This window comes from Lepidochelys kempii, chromosome 18 (assembly GCF_965140265.1).
Source record: "Lepidochelys kempii isolate rLepKem1 chromosome 18, rLepKem1.hap2, whole genome shotgun sequence".
NCBI lineage: Eukaryota > Metazoa > Chordata > Testudines > Cheloniidae > Lepidochelys > Lepidochelys kempii.
The window spans coordinates 7,567,276-7,592,497 of NC_133273.1; the positions used below are offsets into that span (position 1 = coordinate 7,567,276).

Sequence of the window (25,222 nt, forward strand, 5' to 3'; positions counted from 1 at the left end):
ACTAAACCTACAACAAAGTGGTGACCCTAAAAGGTCTGTTACTGCTTTGAAATCATCTCAGATACAGATTCTGGCTGATGCATCTTTACCAATGGCCCAGCAGGCCATTCCTTTCTGCTTTCAGAAAGGGTGGCTGGCAGCATATGGTGAAATCATACATAATACATTTAATACATGCTACGTTATTACTCTTGATCCTTTATTTAAAATTATACAAAATACAAACATAAAATCCTATTACTACATCATCCCAGGGACGGGGGGTCGCAGGCCGGAGGGGTCAGTGCAACAAGGAAAGAGTCGATCTTGAGCGGCTACTCCTGAAGTGCCACCTTTAGGATACGATCGTTGATCCATAGAACCCAACCTGCGCTCCTTGTCGCAGGGCGGAGAGGTGCAGCTGGGGACAGGGTGAGAGATTCCTGCAAGACAACACAATGAGCACTGGCTTTGCTGGGAGCTGGGTTCCTGGCTAGCGCATGGGCCCATGTTGTCAAACCCAGCCACTAATTTTGTGAGCCTCAGGTTTCAGGGCCTGACAGTTACTCACAGGTCCACTGAGGGCAGGGCTCCATTTTGCCCCCTAAAGCAGAGTGTCTTGTGTTACAGCTGGCCCCCTCCAGGGCTGCCAGCCCAACTTCCCGCCTGGCCACGGCACCCGATGATGCCAGCTCTCCTGTGATCAGCACAAACAGGGGCAGAGTCTCACCTCAAGTCCCACACGGGACTGCAACCTGACACCTCCATGCCGCAGGCAGAGCCAGCGCAGGCTAACCCCCCCCCCGAGGATAAAATTCAATTCAATCCACAGACAGGCCCGGCTTAACAAAGCCCTGGCTGGGATGATTTAGTTGGGGTTGGTCCTGCTTTGAGCAGGGGTGGGAAGAGATGACCTCCTGAGGTCTCTTCCAACCCTGAGATTCTATGATTCTATGACAGGCGCTATCAATGTTTAATAACCTTGAAAGTGACCGTACGAGCTCCTCTGAGCCCTGAGACAGCCCAGATACTAAGGTGATGGGAGCTTCAGAAGTGTGTGTGCAGCCAAACGATACGTTTAGCAATGCCACGTCCAAATGCACAGTGGGCTACGATCCACCCAGCTCGTCTTGTTGCCTTAGAGACTAACCAATTTATTTGAGCATAAGCTTTCATGAGCTACAGCCCACTTCATCGGATGCATACTGTGGAAAGGGTAGAAGATCTTTTTATATACACACAAAGCATGAAAAAATACCTCCTCCCACCCCACTCTCCTGCTGGTAACAGCTTATCTAAAGTGACCACTCTCCTTACAATGTGTATGATAATCAACCTCGAGTATCATACACATTGTAAGGAGAGTGGTCACTTTAGATAAGCTATTACCAGCAGGAGAGTGGGGTGGGAGGAGGTATTTTTTCATGCTTTGTGTGTATAAAAAGATCTTCTACACTTTCCACAGTATGCATCCGATGAAGTGAGCTGTAGCTCACGAAAGCTCATGCTCAAATAAATTGGTTAGTCTCTAAGGTGCCACAAGTCCTCCTTTTCTTTTTGTGAATACAGCCTAACACGGCTGTTACTCTGAAACTTGTTGCCTTGGCACTCCAGTGCTGGGGCACGCCCTACCCCAGAGCTGCAAAACTCCCCAGCCCCAAACAGCGCTGCAGAAAGTGCTTCCTCTAGTGCCAGCCTCCAGTGGCTCCTGTGGCCTGTCGCCCGGGATGCTGCTGCCATTCTGGTTAGCTACAGGGATGGAGGAAGGAGCATGCAGGCTGGAGCTCTTCTGGACTGGCTCAGATCAAAGCTAAAGCCGGGAGTGGTCAGTGATTTTGGGTACTCGCCGTGAGAGGCTTGGGGCTGCGGTGCTCTGATCCCAAGCCATGTCAGTGTCAGCTGGGGGCGTTTAGCTCCTCTGGAAATCGGGCCCGTCCTGTCTCAGGGCAGGGCTCCCAGAAACAAAGGTCCCCAGATCAAGTTGGCCACAGGTTTGCGTGATGGCAGTGCCGAGCAGGGCACCTCTGTGATGCCAGAGCCAGTGGGGGCCGGGGGCTCCCAGATCTGGAGGCTAGAGCTGGTCCTTACGAGGCTGCAGCAGAGTCCCACCAAACCAACCTTTGAAAGGCCTCTGGCTCCACCTGCCGGCTGCATCCTGAGTTTTTGGGGAGCTGATTTTCAGCACAGGGACGTCTCCTCTGTGCCAGGCTGCGGTGCTGGGACGATCCCAGCCATCACTTGGTCCTGGTACCAGAGGTGCTCCGCCAGCCCGTTCAGCACGTGCGCCACATGTGCCAGCCCAGCGCGGCCGTCCAGGGTCTGCCCGTCGGCCAGCCGGGGCCCGTTCACGCTCTTCATCCGCAGCACGGGCAGGCGCCAGGCTCGCCGGAACTCGGCCAGGTCCCGCTCTGTGACGTCGGTGTGCATGAACTGGTCGAACCTGGGCGGGCGCCGTCAAGGAGCCAGCACTCATCATGGCACAGGGCGCCCGCACGGTGCGCCACCGGGTCATCACACCACAACCACTGCATGGCTCCACCCAACATGATGGGCCACGTTCCGGCCTGGGGTCACCAGCAAGTCTAGACCGGGCCCAATAGCCCCCTTCCTGACGGGAGGAGGGGGCACACGAGTCCTTCCTCTCTCGCCATCCTCCCCGCTGGCTGCTTGGACAAGGGGAAGGGCTCCTGGCAGCACGGGCCCATTTGCCCAGCTCCCTGCTTGCCCCGAGTGCCACCCACACCCAGGCAGTGCACGAGAGCGGCATGTGGCTCTACAGGTCCGCGATTGGCGTGATGGGTGCTAGAGGAAACCTGAGACAGAACCAGGGACTCTGCCCCACGGGACCCCAGTCACACCCACCCCCGTCATCCTCCAACAGCCTGATTGCGGGGTCCCATCGAGGGGGGAAAAGATGGAGGTGCTCTTCCAAGCTCCGCCTACAAAATGAGTCTTGCCCATGTGAGTGGCTCTGATGAGACGCCACCCACAGAAGACGGGGCAGTTGCTCCACCCAGGATCGTGCGTGTTCCCCAGCGCCGCTGGGCTCCTGGAGCTTGGCTCCCGCTTGGGAGGTCTGACTACGCCCATGGGCTATGCATAGGGTTGCCAACTTTCTAATTGCAGAAAACTGAACATCCTTGTCCTGCCCCTGCCCAGAGGCCCTGCCCCTTCTTCAAGGCCCCGTCCCCCACTCATTCCATCCCCCCTCCCTCCATCGCTTACTCTCCCCCACCCTTGCTCACTTGCTCATTTTCACTGGGCTGGGGCAGGGGGTTGGAGTGCAGGAAGGGGTGAGGGCGCTGGCTGGGCGTGCAGGCTCTGGGCTTGGGCCAGAAATGGGGGGTTCAGAGTGTGGAAGGGGGCTTTGGGCTGGGGCAGGGGGATGGAGTACGGAGGGGTAAGTGCTCCAGCTGGGGGTGTGGGTTCTGGGGTGCAGCAGGGGGCTCCGGCCAAGGGGTATGGAGTGCGGAAGGGGGCTCAGGGCTTAGGCAGGGGTGTGGGCTCCGGGTAACGCTTACCTCAGGCAGCTCCCGGGAAGGGGACGTGTTGAGCCCCAACCCCTGGAGAGCACAGGGAGAGGTATGGGCATGCAGCGCCGCAGGCCCCAGCCTCCCCCCTCCCACAGAAATGGCCAGCACCTGGGCTGCAGCCTCCTGCTCCCTACAGCTGCCCCACCCCCAGGCAGGCGCTGCAGTCAGAGCAGGCCTCCCAGTTCTTCCTTCCCTGGCTGCTGCCTCGCAAACCTGCCTTCCACGTATCAGCACTGCTGGACAATTCTCACCGGCAACCAAGGGGTTGCCAAGAAGCAGAATCGACCCCAGTTCGCACTGATGAGATGTACAGTTCACACCTCTTTAGAGCCACTCCCCAGGCGCTCTGCAGATTCAGACCTACATCGGTGACGCCCCGCTCATGTTTTCGAGGCTTTAATCACAACCTACTGATGTCACTTCCCCCCCCACCCTGCTTCTAATGGAAGTGGAGATTCTGCAGAACAAGACAGCAGCTTCAGAGAGGTGCAGGTACCCTCACGGTGTGGGTACGTACTGCCTGTTTCTGAGCCCTGGCCTGACTAGTGCAGTAAGAATGAAGGAGATACGTCAGTGAGTGCCCTCCGACCAATCTCTGATACAGAGGGAACCAGGAACTCCTGGGTTCTACTCCCAGATCTGCCACTGGCTCCCTGTGTAGCTTTGGGCCAGTCCCTGCCCTGCTCCAAGCCTCAGTTTTCCCATCTGTGAAGCAGAGCTAATGATACTGACCCTCCTGACAGGTGCCTGTTAAGACCAGTTCCTGCCTGCACAGGGATTTGAAGGCGTAACTACTGTGTACGTGCTAAAAATTCCCAGCTTCCTCTGCAGCATCACAGGAAGCAAACAGCCCTACCTGTGTCTCGCTAACCCCCACCCCAAGCAGGCCAGAAGCTTCCACTGCTAGTGTGAGGCGCATCCCAGCGGTCACTAGAGCTAGGAGCAATCGACAGGGTGGAGTGGAGCCAGCGAGTCAAGGATACTTCGAGCCAATCACTATTTTGACGAAGTTTTCGGATCCCTCCGTGACGCGGGAGATCTGGCTGGGGAGGTCGTCGAAGGATGAGCGGTCGGTGAAAGAAAAGAGGAAGAGGATGCCATCTGCCTTCTCCTTGCAGGCCTAGAAGGGAGCGACACTGTGGATGTCAGCCAGGGTGCACACAGCTAGTCCCAGCCAGTGCAGGGAGGGACTGGTTAGCAGCCTTAACCCTGGATTGGCAGACGCATCTGTGCTCCATTCCTGACTGCCACTGACACCTGTGTGATCTGAAACAAATCATTTCCTCCTGCCGTGCCTCAGCTCCCCCAAGTGTGAAAGGCCAACCAGCATCAGTCCTGGCTAGCACTGGCCCAGCAAGGTGTGCCTGACATGAGCAGGCCTGACTCTCATTTGCACCAAGGCCAGAGGGGCATAAAATGTAAATGAGAATCAGGCCCAATGAGTTTCAGAGGCATTTCCTTCTGGAGCCAAGCTGGCAGGCTTTGTGCCATACAGGCCCACCCCTCCAGTGAGACAAAGGAGAGGGGAGGGGGTATCTGGTCCTGCTGTGAACCCTCAGCTTTACCCCTTACCATGCAGGCTGTGCCGACAGCCCATGCTCTCTCTCCTGACACGGGCTGTTTATTCCTTTAAGAGACCCATTCCTCCCCAGTGGTTTTGCTGCGATGTACATGGGGTGCAGTTTATAGGACCCAGAAGGGTGTTTAACACCTGCTGATAGAGACAGGCTTAACCCTCCAGCCCAGTTCTGAACATCCCCCGAGCTTTGGGAGGCTGAAATCCGGACCAAAGTTCTGTGCTTTGAAGCAGTCTCAGCTTCCAGGGAGACAGCAGGTCATGACAGCTTCCCCAACCCCGGGGCTGACTCACAGGTAGGATGTGATCAAATTTCTTTAGAGCTGCTTCTCCGCAGTCCCAGAAGTGGAATCTGAAGATGAGCGCCCTGCCGCTGTCCCTCAGCTTGGCCGGCCAATATACCGTCGTCGTCTGGATCCCTGAAATGAGATCGCCCCCGTTTAGCTTCCAAGTTCCCTAAGGGCACCCAGAGCCCTTTCTCGGGGCTTGGAGGGAATCACGTATTCAGTGGCCAGCGTACAAGAGACGTGGCATCTAATCCTGACTCTGCCAATGATCCCTTGTGACCTTGGGCTTCATAATCTCTGGGCCTGTCTCCCCATCTGTGAAACAGATTGACACATACCAACCTCACAGGGACATTTTGAGGTTTTATCAATTGATACCTGCTACACTCTTCAAATAGTGGGCATGGCAGCCATGCTAAGGCAGCAGCGAAGGCCATGGACAGTTCTCTGATCTGGGAGTCACAAGACCTGGGTTCTATTCCTCTCCGTGCCATTAGTTTGCTGCATGTCCTTGAGCAAGTCTCAGCCTCGTCCTGTGCCTCAATTTCCCCACTTGTAAACAGGGAACATCCCATCATTGGCCAAACTCACCAGCCTTTAAAAGATGTTTAAGAACAAACAGTTTTCAGGGAGAGAGTCTATGGCTGACCCAGGAGAATGACACAGTGCAACGAATAACGACACTGCTCCCATAGATGCCCAAAGAATAACAATGCTGCATGTACACACCCAGCAACCAGCTGCTGTTCTACTCACCTCATCACGGCCCTCACGTTCCCGCCAGGAAAGGGTTAGGATTTCTGTTTCACAGAAGGGGAAATGAAGGCCCAGGACAAATAAGGCGATTTGTCCAATGTCACATGGTGGCAGAGTCCTGAGCAGAAGCCAGAGTCTTGAGGCCCCAGGTCTCCTCTAGCCACAAAATACCATCCCACGGCTTTGGCTTGTTGTGTTATTCTACAGAAGTTGCCCTGTCCACAAAATACTTGTGTGCTGTGAGCCTCTGGGGGAAACCTCTGCACACAGGGCTGGATGCTTAACAGAAAGCATCGTGTCTGTATTGGGGAGTAGGAGGAAGAGGAAATGAGGCAAAGGGCATCTGGAATCCGGCTGACCCCTGAAGTTGGCCCTATTACCACCTGCAGCCAGTTCCAGGCTCCCTGCAGTGCTACTGCCCCGACTTCTCACTTGCAGTGGGTCTATCCCACGGGCCGGTCGCTTGCACTGGGAAGAACTCCTTCCTGCTCCCTTGCTTGAAGGTCTTCTTCCCTTAGCTCCAAGCCGCTGTTCTGTTCCAGCCGCCTGCTGAGATGGAGGGAGACCTGTCCTCCTCCCCCATCCCCGTTGTGCCTGTGCTCTCGACACAACAGCAGAAGCAGGAGGAAATGACCCAAACCCAGCTGGGTTTCAAATAACCATGTTAATGAGCTAGATACACACAAGGCCTAGCTCCATAGACACATCAGTGCTCTGTAAGGTTCTGGTGGCTTCTGCAAAAGAAGACGGAGGGCTCCCAAGCAAGTTAAAGGGACACCACCCAATTCCGATACACTGCAATCCAAACCAAGGAGCTGGAAAGCAGTAGATAGGCAGGTCACTGACAGCAGGGACATGGCCCATAGCAGAGACCAGCATGGGGCTGACCCAGGATGGGTAAGGAAATCCCTTCTGGCTCCCTATCCTCTATGGCTGCCTCTAAGTCGTCTCTTGGCTTAGAGCAAGATGTCCTGCTGCTAGTGATCTCACCAGCAGTTCCCAGGAAAGCGCTGCCTCCCAGAGAAACCATCCCCCATCCTGTCTTGCTTCTCCCCCGTGCTGGGAAGGTTGAGGGACAGTCTCACTCCCTGTCAGTGGCCCTTTGCCACCCTCCAATCAATCACCTGTTGTTTCATGATGTGCACTGGGCACCTCCAGGCCAGCCAGCTTGGCCACCATTGCGGTTTTACCCACGCCGCTTTTCCCAGAGACAAAAATCTTATAGCTGGCAGTGTCAGCGGCCATCTGCGGGGGGAGCACTGGCCTTTCAATCAGCCCTGGAATGAAACAACAGCACTTGTCAATGTCTCTCAACCCTACATTCCCCACCCAACTTCCACAAGAAGCAGTTTTGTTTTGAGATCACAGCTCTCCCAGCCCCCAGTTAAAGGATCAATCTCTCCACGCACCCCAAGTTGGCCGGGTTTTAATTTATCCCAGAATGACCCATTTTCTATCCTTTATAGATCCACAGAAGTAAAGTCCAGAAGGCCCCATTATGATCATCTCGTCTGAGCTCCTGTATGATGCAGGCCAGAGAATTGCAACCAGTGAGCCCTGCATCAAGCCCAGAACTTCTGCTTGAGCTGGAGCGTATCTTTCCGAAAGACATCCAGGTTGAATTTACAGGCCTACCAAGGATGGAGACTGCACCCCATCCCTATGTACGTTCTGTCAATGGTTAGTGACCCTCCTCCCTGTTACAAAACTGCACTGTATTTCTAGTTTGCGATTGTCTGGCTTTAGCTTCCAGCCCCAGGATATACCATGTCCCGTCTCGTATCTAACTACGTAAAGCTTCGGGGGAACACAACATGCATGGAGGCAACAAGGTCTAGTAGCAGGAGCTGGAAACTGTGAGACCGAACAGTGGGCTCTATCCCTGGCTCTGCTATTGACCTACTGACTGGGCTTCAACACGTCACTTCCTCTCCCTGGGCCTCACTTTCGCTATCTGTTAAGTGGGGATAAGGATAATGACGTCCTCACACATAAGAACACAACATAAGAATGGCCAGACTTGGTCAGACCCAAGGTCCATCTAGCCCAGCACCCTGTCTTCCAACAGTGGCCAGTGCCAGATGCCCCAGAGGGAATGAACAGAACAGATAATCATCAAATGATCCACCTCCTGTTGCCCATTCCCAGCTTCTGGCAAACAGAGGCTAGGGACACCAGCCCAGCCCATCCTGGCTACTAGCCACCGATGGACCTGTCCTCCATGAACTTATCTAGTTCTTTTTTGAACCCTGTTATAGTTTTGGCCTTCACAACATCCCCAGGCAACGATTTCCAAAGGTTGACTGTGCATTATGTGAAGAAGTACTTTCTTTAGTTTGTTTTAAATGTGCTACCTACTAACTTCAGTGAGTGATCTTTGGTTCTTGTGTTATGTGAAGGAGGAAATAACATTTCATAATTCAGTTTCTCCACACCAGTCAAGATTTTATAAAACTCTATCATATCCTTCCTGAGTCGTTGCTCTTCCAAGCTGAAAAGTCCCAGTCTTATTCATCTCTCCTCATATGGAAGCTGTTCCATACCCCTAATCGTTTTTGTTGCCTTTCTCTGTACCTTTTCCAATTCTAATATATTTTTTTGAGATGGGGTGACCAGATATGCATGCAGCATTCAAGGTGTGGGTGTACCATGGATTTATATAGTGCATTATGATATTTACTGTTTTATTACCTATCCCAGGGATGGGTAAACTTTTTGGCCCGAGGGCCATATCTGGGAGGGGAAATTGCATGCAGGGCCATGAATGTAGGGCTGGGGCAGGGGTGCGGGTGTGGTGTGCAGGAAGGGGCGAAGTGCAAGGGCTTGGGGTGGAGGAGGGGTTGTGAGGTGTATGAGGGGGCTCAGGGCAGGGGGTTGGGGTGCAGGAGGGGGTGCGGAGTGTGGGGGGGGCTCAAGGGAGGGGTGCAGGGAGGAGTGCAGGAGGGGGCTCAGGGCAGGGGGTTGAGGTGCAGGAGGAGTGTGGGGTGCGGCAGGGGGCTCAGGGCAGAGGGTTGGGGTGCAGGGTCCAGGAGGGGTTCAGGGTGCGGGCTCTAGCCCGGCACCACTTACCTGGAGTGGCTCCGGGGGGGCAGCAGCGCGCAGCGGGGCTCAGGCAGGCTGCCTACCTGCCCTGGTCTTGCTCCGCGCCACTCCCAGAAGTGGCTGGCTCCATGTCCTTGCGGCCCCTGGGAGAGGCAGGGGGGCAGAGGGCTCCGTGCGCTGCCCTCGCCTGCAGGTACCTCCCACAAAGCTCCCACTGGTCGCAGTTCCCTGTTCCCAGCCAATGTGGGGGGTGGTGCCTGAAGGCAAGGGCAGCGTGCGGAGTCCTCTGCCTCCCTCTCCCCCAGGGGCTACAGTGACGTGGTGCCAGCTGCTTCCGGGAGTGATGCAGGGCCTGCAGCGCCACAGGGGTGGCAATCCCGCGGGCCGGATCCAAAGCCCTGACGGGCTGGATCCAGCCCATGGGCCGTAGTTTGCCCATCCCTGAGCAATCCCTTTCTTAATGATTCACAATATTCTGTTTGCTTTTCTAACTGCCGCTGCACATTGAGTGGACGTTTTCAGAGAACTATCCACGATGACTCCAAGATCTCTTTCTTGAGTGGGAACAGCTAATTTAGACCCCAGCATTCTGTATGTACAGTTGGGATGATGTTTTCCAATGTGCATTACGTTGCATTTATCAACATTGAATTTAATCTGCCATTTTGTTGCCCAGTCACCCAGTTTTGTGAGATCCCTTTGTAACTCTTCGCTGTCTGTAACTATCTTAAGTAATTTGTATCATCTGCAAATGTTGCTGCCTCACTGTTTACCCCTTTTCCCAGATCATTTGTGGATATGTTGAACATCAGTGGTCCCAGTACAGACCCCTGGGGGACCCCACTATTTACCTCTCTCCATTCTGAAAACTGACCATTTTTTCCTACCCTTTGTTTCCTATCTTCTAACCAGTTACTGATCCATGAGAGGACCTTCCCTCTTATCCCATGACGTCTTATGACACAGATGCCATGGGTCTGAATGGGCATGCGGCAAGTAACGCTTTGCCCTTCCATTTAAAGATCTCAAAGCACACTGCAAACAGTACTGAATTAACCCTTATTATCCCCTGTCAAGGTTCCTTCCCCACGCTGAACTCTAGGATACAGATGTGGGGACCTGCATGAAAAACTCCCTAAGCTTATTCTTACCAGCTTAGATTCAAAACTTCCCCAAGGTACAAACTTTGCCTTGTCCTTGAACAGTATGCTGCCACCACCAAGCGTGTTAAACAAAGAACAGGGAAAGAGCCCACTTGGAGACGTCTTCCCCCAAAATATCCCCCCAAGCCCTACACCCCCTTTCCTGGGGAAGGCTTGATAAGAATCCTCACCAATTGGTACAGGTAAACACAGACCCAAACCCTTGGATCTTAAGAACAGTGAAAAAGCAATCAGGTTCTGAAAAAAAGAATTTTAATTAAAGAAAAGGTAAAAGAATCACCTCTGTAAAATCAGGATGGTACATACCTTACAGGGTAATCAGATTCAAAACATAGAGAATCCCTCTAGGCAAAACCTTAAGTTACAAAAAGACACAAAAACAGGAATATACATTCCCTCCAGCACAACTTATTTTACCAGCCATTAAACAAAAGAAAATCTAATGCATTTTCTAGCTAGATTACTTACTAACTTAACAGGAGTTGGAAGGCTTGCATTTCTGATCTGTTCCCGGCAAAAGCATCACACAGACAGACAGACAGACAGAACCCTTTGTTCCCCACTCCCCCCCTCTAGATTTGAAAGTATCTTATCCCCTCATTTGTCATTTTGGGTCAGGTGCCAGTGAGGTTACCTAAGCTTCTTAACCCTTTACAGGTGAAAAAGTTTTGCCTCTGGCCAGGAGGGATTTTATAGCACTGTATACAGAAAGGTGGTTACCCTTCCCTTTATATTTATGACATCCTTAGTTAACCGAGGAGGAAACTGAAGGTCAGAGCCTAGAACTCTTGCTCCCCAGGCCCATTCAATAACATCTATAAATGATCCGTTGTTGAATTCACAGTTTATTTCCCCAGTGGTACCAAAAATAGGTGGCCAATAAAAGCCTCAATGGGGGGCAAAGGCACTTAGCAGCCTGATTCCCACCACTTTCCTCCTTTACTGTGGCTTAATCTTATCCCATAGAGTCGTCTCTTCTCACCAGCTGCCTCTAGGGCCTGCAGCGGTGATGGGTGCAGAGAGGACTCACCGAAGAATTTCCGCTTGTTTTTCCGCAGGATGGTGGCCAGGTACTCTTTGCCCTCTGGGGACTTGTGCCAGTCTGGAACAATCACAGATCCAGTGGAAACTGCCATCTCTGGACAGGTGGCTGCGAGAGTCAGTGTCTGCTACTGGACCATTGTCAAAAAATCTGTGTAAAGAGAGAGAAGGGAAGGGAATTAAATCTGTGGATAATAAATTTACTAAAAATCAAAAATACAATAGGTTTACTCTGATTTATGACTGCGGGCAAATTATTTCCTTCTATGTGCCTCAGTTTCCCCTCCCACCCTTTGTCTAGGCTGTAAGCTCTTTGGAGGCAGGGACTGTCTCTCACTATGTGTCTGTGCGGCAAAAAGGGACCCTGATCTCAATAGGGACCTTTAGAGGCTACTGGAATATCGACAATTAATAATAATAATGGGGTTAATTTAAGAGAGAACCAGCAGCTACCAGATACTCTAAGGGAGTTAGAGTAGCCTGGTGGACAGACCACTGGACTGGCACTCAGGAGAACTGGATTGTATTCCCATCTCTCCCACCAGACAACATTGGGTGAGTCCTTTGCCCTTCTGTGCCTCAGTTTCCCCTTCCATAAAATTGGGATAATGATCCTGATCTCCTTTGTGACATGCATTGACCTCTACTGATAACACATGCTATGTAAGAGCTTGGGATAATTATTATTACTCCAGACCCCAGGCTTCCAAAGCAGAGATGATACCTGGCTTTTGTTATAGATCTATGACTGATGGCAAGGCGGTCTAGGTCATTCTTTTGTTTGTGTTCATTTAAATATGGATACATAAAAACACGGGCTCTGTCATAAACAGGACTCACGGTCTGGGAAACCCTGGAATCACCCAGTTTTACAGATGCTATTTCTTTTGGGGCATTTAGCATTGGGTGTCGGGTGCTAGACTGACCGCTGGGAAGAGATGAGTTCTCTAGCTAGCCCCTGACTCTTTAGCAGCACTCAGCTCAGGAGAGCAGCTTCTGACAAGAAATGAAGACAAATGCCATGCCCATGTGAAAGCTGCGGGAGTTCAGATGAGCAGAACGTAGTTACTTTTAGCCTAGCTGGAATCTGGCCAGGACAATGGGCGTAACTCCTGGAAAGTGCCAGGGGACCCTTCCAGGTGGCAAGTGCTCAGGACAGCGCTGTGACACTGCTAGTCCAGGAGCAGAATGCTATGCCAAAGCCCTGATGCCATACCGATTCCGAGGGACTAATGCCACCAGTGAATCCCTAGCACCGCCGCCTACTGCTCCTGAGTGTTCCTGGAAGCTCTCCCATCCCGACACTGCCTTGGCCTGACGTGGAGAGGGAATTCCACAACACAAGGTGGTATTGCTGAAGGCCATAACAATGAATAGATGCGATTGTTAGTTGGGGGCCCTGCCTAGGGTTTTGCAAGCGCTCGCGGGACTAGCACAGGCTGTATATCCAACCTCACATGCACCTCTCAAAAGGAGGGAGATGTCTGAAGGCTTTGATCCCCTTTTTAGGGGAAAAGGCAACTGATCAAAGCAAAGAAACTAACAAGCTGGGAACAGATGTGTTAGCTGCATAAATTATTCCTCTGCCAGCTGCTGGACTGATTTTCTAGACATTCAACAGAGTCAATGGAAAACAGTCAGGCCTAGACCTGCTGATGTGTGGGGTGTATTCTTCTTCGTGCACAGACTGAATGCTGGCCTCCCGCTCACACCACACATTAGCGCCCCCCACCACCACCAACGGGTAAGCTTTCCTTCATTTCCTAAAAATAGTTAGTACATTTTAATGATAGCTCAGTAGCTGAGATTACGTGTCAGTACTTAGCCAGTGCCCTACAAAGGTACTAGGGGAGGCCCTGTGTGGTTTTTCATTGAGCTACTGACCCTTTGGGTTTCAGAGTAACAGCTGTGTTAGTCTGTATTCGCAAAAAGAAAAGGAGTACTTGTGGCACCTTAGAGACTAACCAATTTATTTGAGCATAAGCTTTCGTGAGCTACAGCTCATTTCATCAGATGCATTCCCTTTGGGGTTACTAAAGAACACTCTGCAATTCTCATTAGTAAGCATTGGACTGTTCTCATAGACTTTAATGCCAGAAGGGACCATCGTGACCATCTAGTCTGACCTCCTGCACATCACAGGCCACAGAAACTCACCCACCTACTCCTGTAATAGACCCAGAACCTCTGACTGAGTTACTGGAGTCCTCAAATCATGATTTAAAGATTTCAAATTACAGAAAATCCACCATTTACATTAGTTTAAACCTACAAGCGACCTGTGCCCCATGCTGCTGAGGAAGGCATAAACCCCCAGGGTTTCTGCCGATCTGAACTGGGGGGAAATTCCTTCCCAACCCCAAATATGATGATCAGTTAGACCCTGAGCACATGGGCAAGACCCACCAGCCAAAAACATGGGAAATTCTCTTTATAACTCCGAGCCCTCCCCATCTAGTGTCCCACCTCCAGCTGTTGGAGATATTTACTACTAGCAGTTGCAGATCGGCTACATGCCATCAAAGGCAGTCTCATCCTACCATCCCCTCCATAAACTTATCAAGCTCAGTCTTGAAGCCAGTTAGGTTTTTTTGCCCCCACTGCTCCCCTTAGAAGGTTATTCCAGAACTTCACTCCTCTGATGGTTAGAAACCTTCATTTAATTTCAAGCCTAAACTTGTTGATGGCCAGTTTATAGCCATTTGTTCTTGTGTCCATATTAGCACTTAATTTAAATAACAACTCTCCCTCTCTGGTATTTATCCCTCTGATGTATTTATAGACAGCAATCATAGCTCCCCTCAGCCTTTGTTCGGTTAGGCTAAACAAGCCAAGGTCTTTGAATCGCCCCTCATAAGGTAGGTTTCCATTCCTCGGATCATCCTAGCAGCCCTTCTCTGCACCTGTTCCGGTTTGAATTCATGGTTCTTAAACATGGGAGACCAGAATTGTACACAGTATTCCAGATGAGGTCTCATCAGTGACTTGTATGATGGTACTAACACTTCCCTTTCTCTACTGGAAATACCTCGCCTGATGCAACATAGGACTGCATTAGCCTTTTTCACAGCCGCATCACATTGGTGGCTCATAGTCATCCTGTGATCAACCAATACACCCAGGTCTTTCTCCTCCTTTGTTGCTTCTAACTGATATGTCCCCAGCTCATAGCAAAAATTCTGGTTAGTCCCTAAGCGCATGACCTTGCACTTTGCACTATTAAATTTCATCCCATTTCTATTACTCCAGTTTTCAAGGTTGTCCAGATCTTCTTGTATGATATTCCAGTCCTCCTCCATATTGGCAATACCTCTTAATTTGTGTCATATGCAAATTTTATTAGCACACTCCCACATTTTGTGCCAAGGTCATGAATGAAAAGGTTAAATAAGGTTGGTCCCAAGACTGATCCCTGAGGAACTCTACTAGTAACTTCTCTCCAGCTTGGGTGTTCCCCTTTCAGTACGACCCGCTGTAGTCTCTCCTTTAACCAGTTCCTTATCCACCTCTCAGTTCTCATATTAATCCCCATCTTCTCCAAGTTAACTAATAATTACCCATTAACTTGCGTCCTGGCCAAACTCCAGGTCAGGTAATTATAATCTGCCTCCTTAAATCCCTCCTGTAGGTTTGTCTCGATACAGGATTCCTCCTTACATTCCATCCTATACTACTGTGCAGCATTACTGTGCACTGTTAAACAGCTGCCATGTTGCACCCCAGAAGTGGATGCATTTCAGTGGCAGGGGAAGTGTTTCTCCGATTCATGTAAAGTGCCTTGGACACAGCAGGCTGAAACACAAGACCTGTTATTAACCCACTGATGTGATGATCAGTTTCCCGCAGGTAACGTCTCTGGCTCATGCTGTATAAAAGTTCTTACTACCCCAATGTTATTCATCCCTTCTCCCTCTGGGAGGAAACTCCACACAGCTGCTGTGGGTGCTTCTCGGGCTCTGTTCGCCTTCCCCGCCGGTCTCCGTCTCGGGGCAGAGGACAGCTCAGGGCCCCTTGTTAAGGTATCAGTGCCACCCCCGCACAATTACACAGCAGCCATCTGCTGGGGAGCGGGTGGCGGTTTGCAAAGGGGAGAGGGATGGTCGGCGTTGCCAGGCCCCATGGTGCAGATGGGGAAACTGAGTCACGGAGCAGGGAAAGGAGGGGCCCAGGGTCACACAGCAAGTCAGTGGCAGAGAACCCGGGGCAGGTCTTGGGGTGGGGGAGGGGAACAACTATGACGTGTGACAAGGGGCCCCGCCCCACCCGGCCATGGTGGCTCCTCGTTCCCCTCGCGAGCACCGCCGAGCGCGCGCACCCGGCGCCTGCCGCTTTGAGGGGACCCCGCTCTCACCTGCAGCCACTTCCGCCTCGCCGGCGTGTGACCTCAGCGCGCACGATCTCGCCCCGCCCCCTGAGCGCGCTCCCACGCCCTGCCCCAGCTCGGTAGCGGCGCATGCGCGAGGGCTGCGCCGGGTCTCGCTGTGGCTGGGTGCACGTGGGGTCGGACAGCGCGAGGAGCCCGCGTGTGCAGGGCAGCCCCGCCCCCGCCCCCGCCCCGGGCGCTGCCTGGGTCTGCACCGGCCTGCACCCCGCGGGCCCCGACGGCTCGCAGCTTGCCCCAGCGGGGGCCGTTTCTCCAGCGCCAGGGGCAGCTGACATCCCTGCAAAGAAACTCCCCCCCACCCCCCATGCACTGGCTGTGGGCCCTCCCGGGAGGCCAGAGCTTTGCACTTTCGCTGGTCTCAGACCCTGGGACGAGAAGGGTACACACGAGGGATCAATCACCCCATAGCCACGCAATGCAGCTGTCCCCTGCCTTGACACACTCAGCACGTTTTCCTGGCGGTTGTGTTACAGCAGGGCCTAGGGCCCCCACTCTGGCCTGGGAGCCCCCTGTGGAGGGTACTGTACAAAAGAGAGTCCATCAGCCCAGAGCTGAGATTCAGGTCACCGCGGCTGCCCTCCTGCACACTGCAAGCCCCAGAACCTCCCCCCAGAGACAAACAAAAGCTCTGCAGGCACTAGCAGTGCTGATATGACAACATGCGTTTTAATCTCAGTTTTTGCATCTTTAAAAGTAGGGTTGCCAGGTGTTGTGTTTTCAATCAGCACTCCCCAGTCGAAAAGGGACCCTGGTGGCTCCCATCAGCACTGCTGACTGGGCCATTAAAAGCCCAGTCACTGGTGCAGCAGGGCTAAGGCAGGGGCCATGGCTCGGCGCAGCTCCGGGAAGCAGCAGCATAATCCCTGTCAGGGTCCTGTGGGAAAGGGCAGTCAGGGGCTCCACACACTGCCCCCGCCCCAGGCACCAGCTCCCATTGGCCGGGAACCTGCAGACAGGGCAGCGCAGCCTAGCTGCACCTCTTTGTAGGAGCTGCTGCTTCCGGGAACAGCTTGAGGTAAGCGCCCGCCACCCAGAGGGTGCACCTCAACCCCCCACCCTGATCCGAACCCCTCACCCCAAGCACCCTCCTGCACCCCGAATCCCTCATCCCCAGCCCCTATAGCCCCAGCCAGAGCCCTCCCACACCCCCATGCCCCAACCCCCTGCTCCAGCCCTGATCCCCTTCCCACATTCCAAACCCCTCAGCCCCAGCCTGGAACCTCTCCTGTGCCCCAAACCCCGCACCCCTCAACCCTCCCACACATCAATCCCCTACCCCAGCCCAGAGCCCCCTCCCACACCCTGAACCCCTCATTTTTGGCCCCACCCCAGAGCCCCCACCCCATACTCCAAACCCCCACGGCCCCAGTCCAGAGCCCCCTCCTGCACCCCAAGTCTGTCTTCCCCGGCCCCACCCCAGAGCCTACACCTCCAGCCAGAGCCCTCACCCCCTCCCACACCCCAATCCCAAACCAGCCCTGTGAAAATGAGTGAGCGAGTGAGGGTGGGGGAACCGAGTGACAGAGGGAGGAGGGGATACGGTGAGCAGGGCCTCAGATGTGGGCGGGGCTACAAGGGCCTCAGAGAGGGGTGGGGCAAAGGTGTTCGGTTTTGTGCGAGTACAGTAGAACATTGGCAATTCTGTTGAAAAGCCTGCATGCAGCCCCAGCCACTCCCCCCTGAACCCCTAGAGTGACACTCCAATAAGAACAAGGATCATTATAAAAGGTACACAAACAACGGGAGTTTCAAAGGCAGGGTTGTGATAACAATTCCTTTTTTTCCCCTCTTACGTAAAGGGGTTTCCATTACCAACGTCAAACAGTAACATTTCCCACGGGCACTCCATAGAAAAACAATGGCTCAACGCTTATACATCACAGCCAAGTTTCGTGAACATTTCCCTTACCCTAGAGCAGAAGAAAAGCCTGTACTAGTGACTATCATTCAGACAGTTGCTCCTCTTAGCACCACACATGACCCACATCAACATGGATCTTAGTTTAATTAAGCCCTTGCCCTTTAGATGGGTAAAAACCAAAGACCCATGGGGAAATTTTCAGAGGCAAAACCAAACCAAAAAGTAGACACCTGCCATCATCTATGCCTTTGAAAAATCTTCCCCCATTGTAGAGGAATGCGGTGCATGTTTTTGCCGCATCACTTTATTGTTGGACATTTAATTGTATATTGGGGGTATAATTCCCCTTTCCTTCAGATCCCAATCTTGGATGTACCACAAAATCTTCCATGGTGCCTTCTGAAAGGTCTGAATTGGTTAGTAAATGGTCCTGAAAAGGGAGAAAAAAATTGCACTCAAGCCCTGATTTAGAGACGCAGTGAAGGGGGCTCAGCGCATTACTGTGGAGGCTTAGGACCTCTGAAAGTTAGTCACCCAGCACCCCATGAGACAAAGGGTTGCCTGATAAACTAGATCAAGTTTTTACTGTATTTGGACACGGTGCCCCTGTGCAAGAATGTAGGTGAGATTTGAGAGAGGCTAAGCAAGTTGGGTCCTGATCTTGCACCAATGAAGTCAATGGGAGCTTCACCATAGAGTTCACTGGGTGGGGGATTAAGGTCTTGGGCCCCAACTCCCACTGAATTGCAATGGGAACTGAGTGCCCAAATCCCTTTGGCTCCTTTGAAAATAGCCAACCTCTGTCATTTTAGTTATTTCAAAGTTGTGTTAAGCCCTTTAAGGGGCAGCTGAGAAATTGGAAAAAGACAACTCATGATGTGAGGTCATAGCCCCTCCAGTGGCCTCACAAGGCATAGGATCAGAGATATCAAGGTACAGAGCCAACCAAAGGGCGCTGAGGATCTTATAGTAGGAATTGCCTGACTCCGGCCCACTTACTCAAAAGGAATCGTATAGTCCTCTTGTAAGGGAAGGCAGTGCAACGAAACAGATCCATTTAACTGAAACAATAAAACTCCTCCCCATCTCAATTTAAATCTCAAAACTTAACCCTTAAGGCTTGTCTGCTGTCTATCATAGCAACAAGCCCTTAGGACAAGGGGGGGAGGGGGTGGAGAAAAAACGGCACAGAGGGAGCGAGATGTGGGAAGAAAGCCAATAGATGCCACTGGAACAATATACAGAGTTTACATGAAGGCTAGATTTAAAACCCAGTCATTTAAAAACAACTGCCAGCCATCTTTTTATTATTATTTATTTGTTAAATTGCTAAAAATTCATTGGGGGAAAACATTAACAAAAATGAAATTTACACATTTAAATATCAATGAATCCACTTTTCATTCCTACACTTGGATGAGCCTAAAATGACGAGTAGGGCAAAGTCATCCTGTACACCTGAGTCACAGCACCAGCGACATTGGATCACACTTTGTGCGTATTACACAAAACCTGTTTGTCTGGGGACAGGATGGGGGAGGAAATAAAGACCCACATTTCTGTCATTCATAGAGACCACTTTGGGAGCCATGTTGAAACCATGCAGAACATGCCTTCTGCAACACACAGGGCAGAGGAGGGAAAGGCAAAGGGACTGTTTTTTGTGTTCCTGGGTCCTTCCACTCCAGTCTGCTGACCTAGCAGAACATGAATGTGTTGGTAAAGAGGCCACAAATGAAGCAAAGCAATGAAACATCATCATGCCAGGATCACCACACGGACTAGAACAGATGGAAATATGAATTGGGAAATGCCACAAGCAAGACCGGGAAGACTCCTTACAGTTTCCATGTGGCTTGCAACCTGGTATGAAGCTATTATAATTGCCCAGACCACTTCCTATGTCACTTTGTACAGTTTTATCTTCTGCAGTGAACTTCGAGCACTTGAGGGCTGGGGTATGATGTGTGTGTCTGTGGGGAAGGGTATAAATCCTATAGTGACAGATAGTGTAAATTCACTAGCAGTTGGCTTTTTAAAACTTTCAGTTTTTGCTTTCAAAAAACCCTGGGTGAAAGACAGACATGCAAATGAAGCATGTTAATGTCATCCTGTATAGAGAAATCACAATGGAGTTCTGATCAAGCTGGGGCAGATGAGGGAAAAAAAAAAAAAAAAAAAAAAACCCCAAACACTGGCTACCCACCTCTGCTACGTTAAGCAACAGCAGTCAACCCAATGTCATCATCATGAAAAGCCCCTCTGCAGCCATGGAAGGGGTTAAAGCTTCGAGAAGAACATTTTAAATATTGATAAAGATACTGTAAGGCGGGATGTCTCATTTAATTGAGACAAAACTGGCTTACATGTTAAATATAATCAGAGCTGGACTTAATAAAGATTCTATATAACAGCATTAAACGTGCATTCAAATATAGCTCACACCCTCAAATCAATTTTTCAAGGCTCAAGTGACACTGGAGGATCTGGGAGATAGACCAGGTTTGCATTAAACCCAGTCCAGCATTAACAAACCAACAGTGACTGAATTTGTTTTGTCCCGTAAAAGGGTTTCAAACCACCCTACCACAACCTTTGCATTTTACAAAACTGATTCTTGCACTCAAGATGAACACAGAAATTGAAGCAGGCTTGTGTGCTGAAAATGCAGTTCACAAAGAGGTACCTTCAATGCCTTTCAGTCTAACAGAGACAGGTTTTACTGGAGGCCTGGAGATAAATATAAAGCCATGGTTGGGTTTCTTTCATTTTTAAACCATCAGGTTCAAAGAAACCATTTGGGGCTTGTTGAACAAACAAATACCTTCTCAGCGGGGGCAGAATGGGAAAGAACACTCGAGTTAGAGAAGGGTTTTTTTCCTTTAAAAAGGCTTGTGATTCTAGATTTAGAAAACTGTTTTGAGTGACCACCAAAGGTCCAGCAAAACTCAGTGGCCCAGTGGAGACAGTTAAAAGTCCAACCAAAATCATATTGGAAATCTTAAAGGAGCCACTTTGTGGTACATCCAATGCAATGACAACTATCACAGATCTGCCCAGTGTGCAGGTTTCACTGTGATTAGGAAAGGATTTCCTACTTTTATGCCACGTATGTATTAAGATTTATTTTGTGATTAGTCTGCTCAAGGAATACAGGCCGTTTCTGAACATTTTCTCAGCACTCAACCACCACTTCAGGACTACGCGTGCTCAGTAGTTAACTAAATGCTCCTCTCTCTGAACAGCCCTACAATGCACCTGGAACAGTTCTCAACATCTCTGGCCAAGGCAAAGCTGGAGACCATCGTGATATAATGAGATGAGGGAAAGTGAGCTTTGTGCTTCAGTATTAACACCACAATGTGGTGTACCGCAGGGGCAGATAACTTTCAGGCAGGTCTGAGTATTGGCTTCAAAGTGTATTTTCTAGTTCGTTATTGTCTAATGAGACATTGTGCAGCCTAGCTTGTCAGTCCCTCCCCCTGCTTTTTTTAAACCAGCATTGCCAACTTTCTGAACCTGCTGGTGTGAGCAACAAGTAGTTTTTGCTTTAGAAAGAGTCGTAAAAATAATAAACCTTGAATCCTGCAATGTGTGGAGCCCCAGCAACTACAACAGGGCCCTGTGTGGGTGGAGACTATTGTAGAACAGGGGCCAACAGATTTAACAATCCACAATGTCCGATGAAAACTGTAGGCTTCAGAAGTAGCCAGGATCACAGGCTAGTGAAAGAAACCTATGGCAAACTGGTGCCCCTCTGTGGATCAGCCGGTCTCTATTGCAATTCTTCCAAGCTGCAGAGGGAAGGAAAGAGAATTCATCCAAAAGTGTACATTAAAAGGAATCAGAATTGATTTGAACTAAAGTCTTTGTTGATTTAGGTAACTGAATTCTCAGCATCAGTGATTACCCCGGAGGCTGTTAATGCTGGGCCAGCATTCCACTTCAACCCTTACTTTGCAGGTATTTGTAACTTGGATGAAAAATCCCTTCCAGACTAAAATTTGCCAGTTCAATGATTGCCAAAATGTCTTGTACACTCAAAGAAAGCTATAAAAAGTTCCAAGTAATTGAAAAGAAAGCACTCTGGAGTAAGACTGAAGGAGTAGCAAACTGATAAAATGTAATCTATAGTAAAGGATGGAGCAGCAGCTTTACGTCTGAATTTCCCTTGCTTTGGTTGGTTGATATAATTGTAATGTTACTTTGGATTAATGTTATTTTCCGATGCATTATCCATCAGGATAACTTTAATGTAAGCATGAACCAGGGAATTTGAACTGTAGTAACCGCATAAATTACTAGCTCAAACAAGCTATGAAAAAGAATTGAATATGGTCTGTGTGGCTACAGTTTAGCAAAGCACTTAAGTACATGCTTAATGTCAACAGGACTTCAACATTTGCTTAAGTACTTTGAGCAATCTGAACCTGTACACACGTTCTGTTTGATAAGCAAAGATGACCTAAGACATCCCAGTGTCTGCAGGACAGTTGTCTGCACAGGTACAAGTATGGAGTGGAGCACTCTCAAGATAACAAAAGGATCCAGAACAAAATCTTATGGGGGAAAAAAAGTAGAAGTCAAGCTTTAAGGATGCACATAGCTACTGATTCTTATAAAACATCCTAACCACGCATGTACAAATCATTCTAAAATTTGTAATTTCCATTATTTACTGTTTTCAGACGTCAATGATGTATTTGTATGCACTATTTCGGCAGCTTGCAACTCAAGACCATCAGGGGTTCCAAAGTCATCAATCTAAGCTGTTGGTTTGATCTAGTGCAGGACTTTACCCGGTGGAATACTAAGGTGGGCTGTATAAATTTAATTCTGGATGATCCTGGCATTTCAATGTCAAACTGTCCTTTCTCCCTTCTAACTCTCTCATTGTATCGGACAAGAATAGTTCTATCAGGCCAAAGCATTTAGGAAAAAAGGCATCTGTGTCATTTTGCAGATTAAGGATTACAGTAATGGCTGCAATACTGGTAGATTTAAAAAAAGCGCTATTTTCATTATGCAGCCACATTCAACAGATAAGCATGAGTATTTGTCAGTGCATACAAGCACACAGCCTCCTGCCTGCAGCTATTCAGTATGTTCTTCAAAGACCATTCTTACCAGCATCCCTATAGGAACTGCAATTGTAGAGATAGAGAGGAGGGCCCGTCTATACTCCTGAAAAATTCTGAAGAAATTATTGGATCCTAGAAGTTTTTCCACCCACTCACCCCAAATTCTTGGTCTAGTTACCAGCAAAGGATAAGGCGCAGTGAAGCTCCTGCTAGAACACAGCAACAATTCATCCCACTGGAATGGAGATTTCTCCCCATTTGTAAACAGAATATTCTCTTCTTTTTTTTTAAAAAATAGGACTTTCTGAACCAAGCCCAGAGCCAGGATCATAGACTGGAAACTGGAGGGCAGCGCTGAAACTGTGTTTGGATTTTATTGGTTTGTCGTTCCCTAGTTCACAGTTTAAATGCCTGCGTGACAGAGAAAGGGTTAAAAAAGAAAGCCATGGTAAGGGGATGGGGCAGGAAGGGAAAGGGTTGAACAGCTTTTGCCACATTATCTTTTTGCTCGCACAAAGTACAAGGCATTTGTTTTGGGATAGTACTTCACGTTTTGTTTCTTGTCCATTAGGCCACCGAATATGATCAGTTCCCCCCTGCCTTGCACTACAGTGTGCAGGCTGGTCTCTGGTGGCCCCACCACAGAACTGCTATTAAACACTTTCCATTTGACTTGCCCTTTCTCCTTGGTGTCTTTAATGTCTAGCACATACATCTGCATGGGTTTGCAGTTCATGCTTTGATACAAAGGCTTGCCGACATTCAGAGACTGCGGTGGATGGTGGCCCAAGCGACGAGCGATCGGAGGTAAGGAATGGCCATCCCCTTGGGCGGAGCCCGGGCGTGGTGCTGGCACCATCTCGGCACTGCTCCCACTCTGGCCACCAGGGGATCCTGGTGAAGACACCAAAGGAGGACTTAATGCTGCTGAACCAGATGCACCTTTGGAAGACAGGGCCTTGACAGCCTCCAGGCTTCTTCGGAGTGCACCTGGTGACACCGCCCCTGGTAGGGAACTAGTGACATGAGGTGGGGTATGGATTCCATTTGTCTGCTCTGGGGGATTTCTCATGCTTCCACCAACTGTCCTATTGTCCACAGCATCCATTTGACAGCTAACAGAACCTGGTTTCTGATCCCAATTCAAATCTACAGACCCTAAGCGTAGATCTTTCTGATCTGGTAGCGATCCTCGTCGCGGCGCCAGGGAAAGTCCAACTTTCAGGTCATATCCTTCAGCAGCAGAAGGTGTGCTGGGCGATATGGCCTGTACAGGACTGTCCAATGAGGCACCCCCCACTGCTGCGGCTCCAGGGGATAAACTCCCACCGTTCAGTACAGGTGACCCATCCCCTCTGGATGGGGACAGGCTCCCTTCCCGGGAGCCTGATGGTGTCTGTCTTTGTGCTCTAGGTCTCAGGGTGCCCCAGCGGCCATTCACACAAGGAGCTTCGTCGGTGTTCCTGACTGGAGACTGAGAGCGGTATTCCCGTGTTTCAGGAACCAGGGCTGGCGGCGTGGCACTGATAGGAGACGGGCGAGAGTTCAAGCTGGGGCTAAGTGGAGCTCTCCCGCTGGGAGCCTGGCTGAAGACCACAACACACTGTCCCACCTAACAGACAAAAAATGAGTGCACTATTACAAACTGCTGCAGAGATGATCCTAAACCCCTATGGGTGTGTTAGTGCATTGGTGAAAAACGTATGCTGGAAACCAAACATCCAATGAACCAGCAGTCACAGGATATTCCACATGAGAACACCCTTGCAGAGACCATATCATGTTAACGAGCCAGGAGATCTGAATCAAATAAATAAGCTTTCCTTCATGACAAATTCCTCTTCGTAATACCACCCTGCCCCATTTCTGACCCCCTTACCCTGCATGCGGGATGACACCATAGTTCAGGGGCTCCATGGTCTTCATTTTCCACTTTCAATGGCTGCCATGTCCAGGGATTTGTGCGCATGTGCAGTAGCCAAGCATCCTTAAATAGCTGCAAAGAAAAGTGTGACAAAACCAGAAACTTAGGCTTAGTGCAGAGAGATCTTCCCAGAAACAAAGATTTCCAGAAGCCATCTTCCTACAGATGGCAAGGAATCCTGGCCTGGAAGTGAAAGCACAGGATGGGTATTCCGGGTTCTATCCCTGACTACCACTGTGGGATTTTAAGGGCAAGTTACCTCTTTGTGCCTTAAGTTTCTCATCCAATTTCTAATTCTGGCCTATCGCAGAGGGCATGTTTGTAAACTGCTCTGAGATGCCTGCATGGGTGCTAGAGACCTGCAATGCATTTTATTAGGAGTTATTTATGGGCAACTATAGCATGGGTGACAACTACATGAAGTCTACAATTCAGCTGCCACGCCCACCAGTCAAGATTGCTCTGCAGCACACCAAGAAGTTGACCTATGGAGCTGCTATTGTGATAACGTGCAACTATGGCCGTATACAGAAGCTTGTGTCATACAAGGAAGGGGCACACATTTGGTGTTCGTGCTTGCACACTTTATATACTT

The 25,222-nt window shown here is 50.3% G+C and overlaps 2 protein-coding genes across 6 annotated transcripts in view; both read right to left on the reverse strand.

The window, feature by feature from the left end:
- Positions 1–178: 178 nt before the first annotated feature.
- On the reverse strand, positions 179–24,665 carry CPLANE2 (ciliogenesis and planar polarity effector complex subunit 2). Of its 5 annotated transcripts, none has more exons than XM_073317009.1 (7): positions 24,583–24,665; positions 11,367–11,528; positions 7,256–7,408; positions 5,383–5,507; positions 4,496–4,632; positions 2,098–2,419; positions 179–422 (listed from the first exon to the last, which is right to left on the reverse strand). In XM_073317009.1, exons 2-6 carry the CDS (start codon positions 11,470–11,472, stop codon positions 2,158–2,160), a joined length of 783 nt encoding a protein of 260 aa, XP_073173110.1. In that variant the 5' UTR covers positions 11,473–11,528; positions 24,583–24,665; the 3' UTR covers positions 179–422; positions 2,098–2,157. The 5 variants fall into 5 exon arrangements, with proteins under 5 accessions (XP_073173110.1, XP_073173108.1, XP_073173109.1 ...); XM_073317007.1 differs by lacking the exon at positions 24,583–24,665 and adding an exon at positions 15,729–15,813; XM_073317008.1 differs by lacking the exon at positions 24,583–24,665 and adding an exon at positions 14,935–15,606.
- FBXO42 (F-box protein 42) overlaps positions 19,787–25,222 on the reverse strand; it is a 104,308-nt gene continuing 98,872 nt past the window's right edge. The window contains exons 9-10 of the mRNA XM_073317006.1: positions 24,583–24,699; positions 19,787–24,315 (exon numbers count right to left, since the gene is read on the reverse strand). Coding sequence (XP_073173107.1) covers positions 23,200–24,315; positions 24,583–24,699 — 1,233 coding nt within the window. The 3' untranslated portion in view covers positions 19,787–23,199. The remainder of the gene's footprint in view (positions 24,316–24,582; positions 24,700–25,222) is intronic.

What these genes read in the sequence shown, in the direction of transcription:
- CPLANE2 (XM_073317009.1), bottom strand. Translation starts at nt 11,472, where the DNA reads ATGGCAGTTTCCACTGGATCTGTGATTGTTCCAGACTGGCACAAGTCC. An exon ending in TGCACATCATGAAACAACAG is followed by an intron (nt 5,508 to 7,255) that starts GTGATTGATTGG and finishes ATCTCATTTCAG; the next exon opens with GGATCCAGACGACGACGGTA. An exon ending in AAAATAGTGATTGGCTCGAA is followed by an intron (nt 2,420 to 4,495) that starts GTATCCTTGACT and finishes GCGCCCGCCCAG; the next exon opens with GTTCGACCAGTTCATGCACA.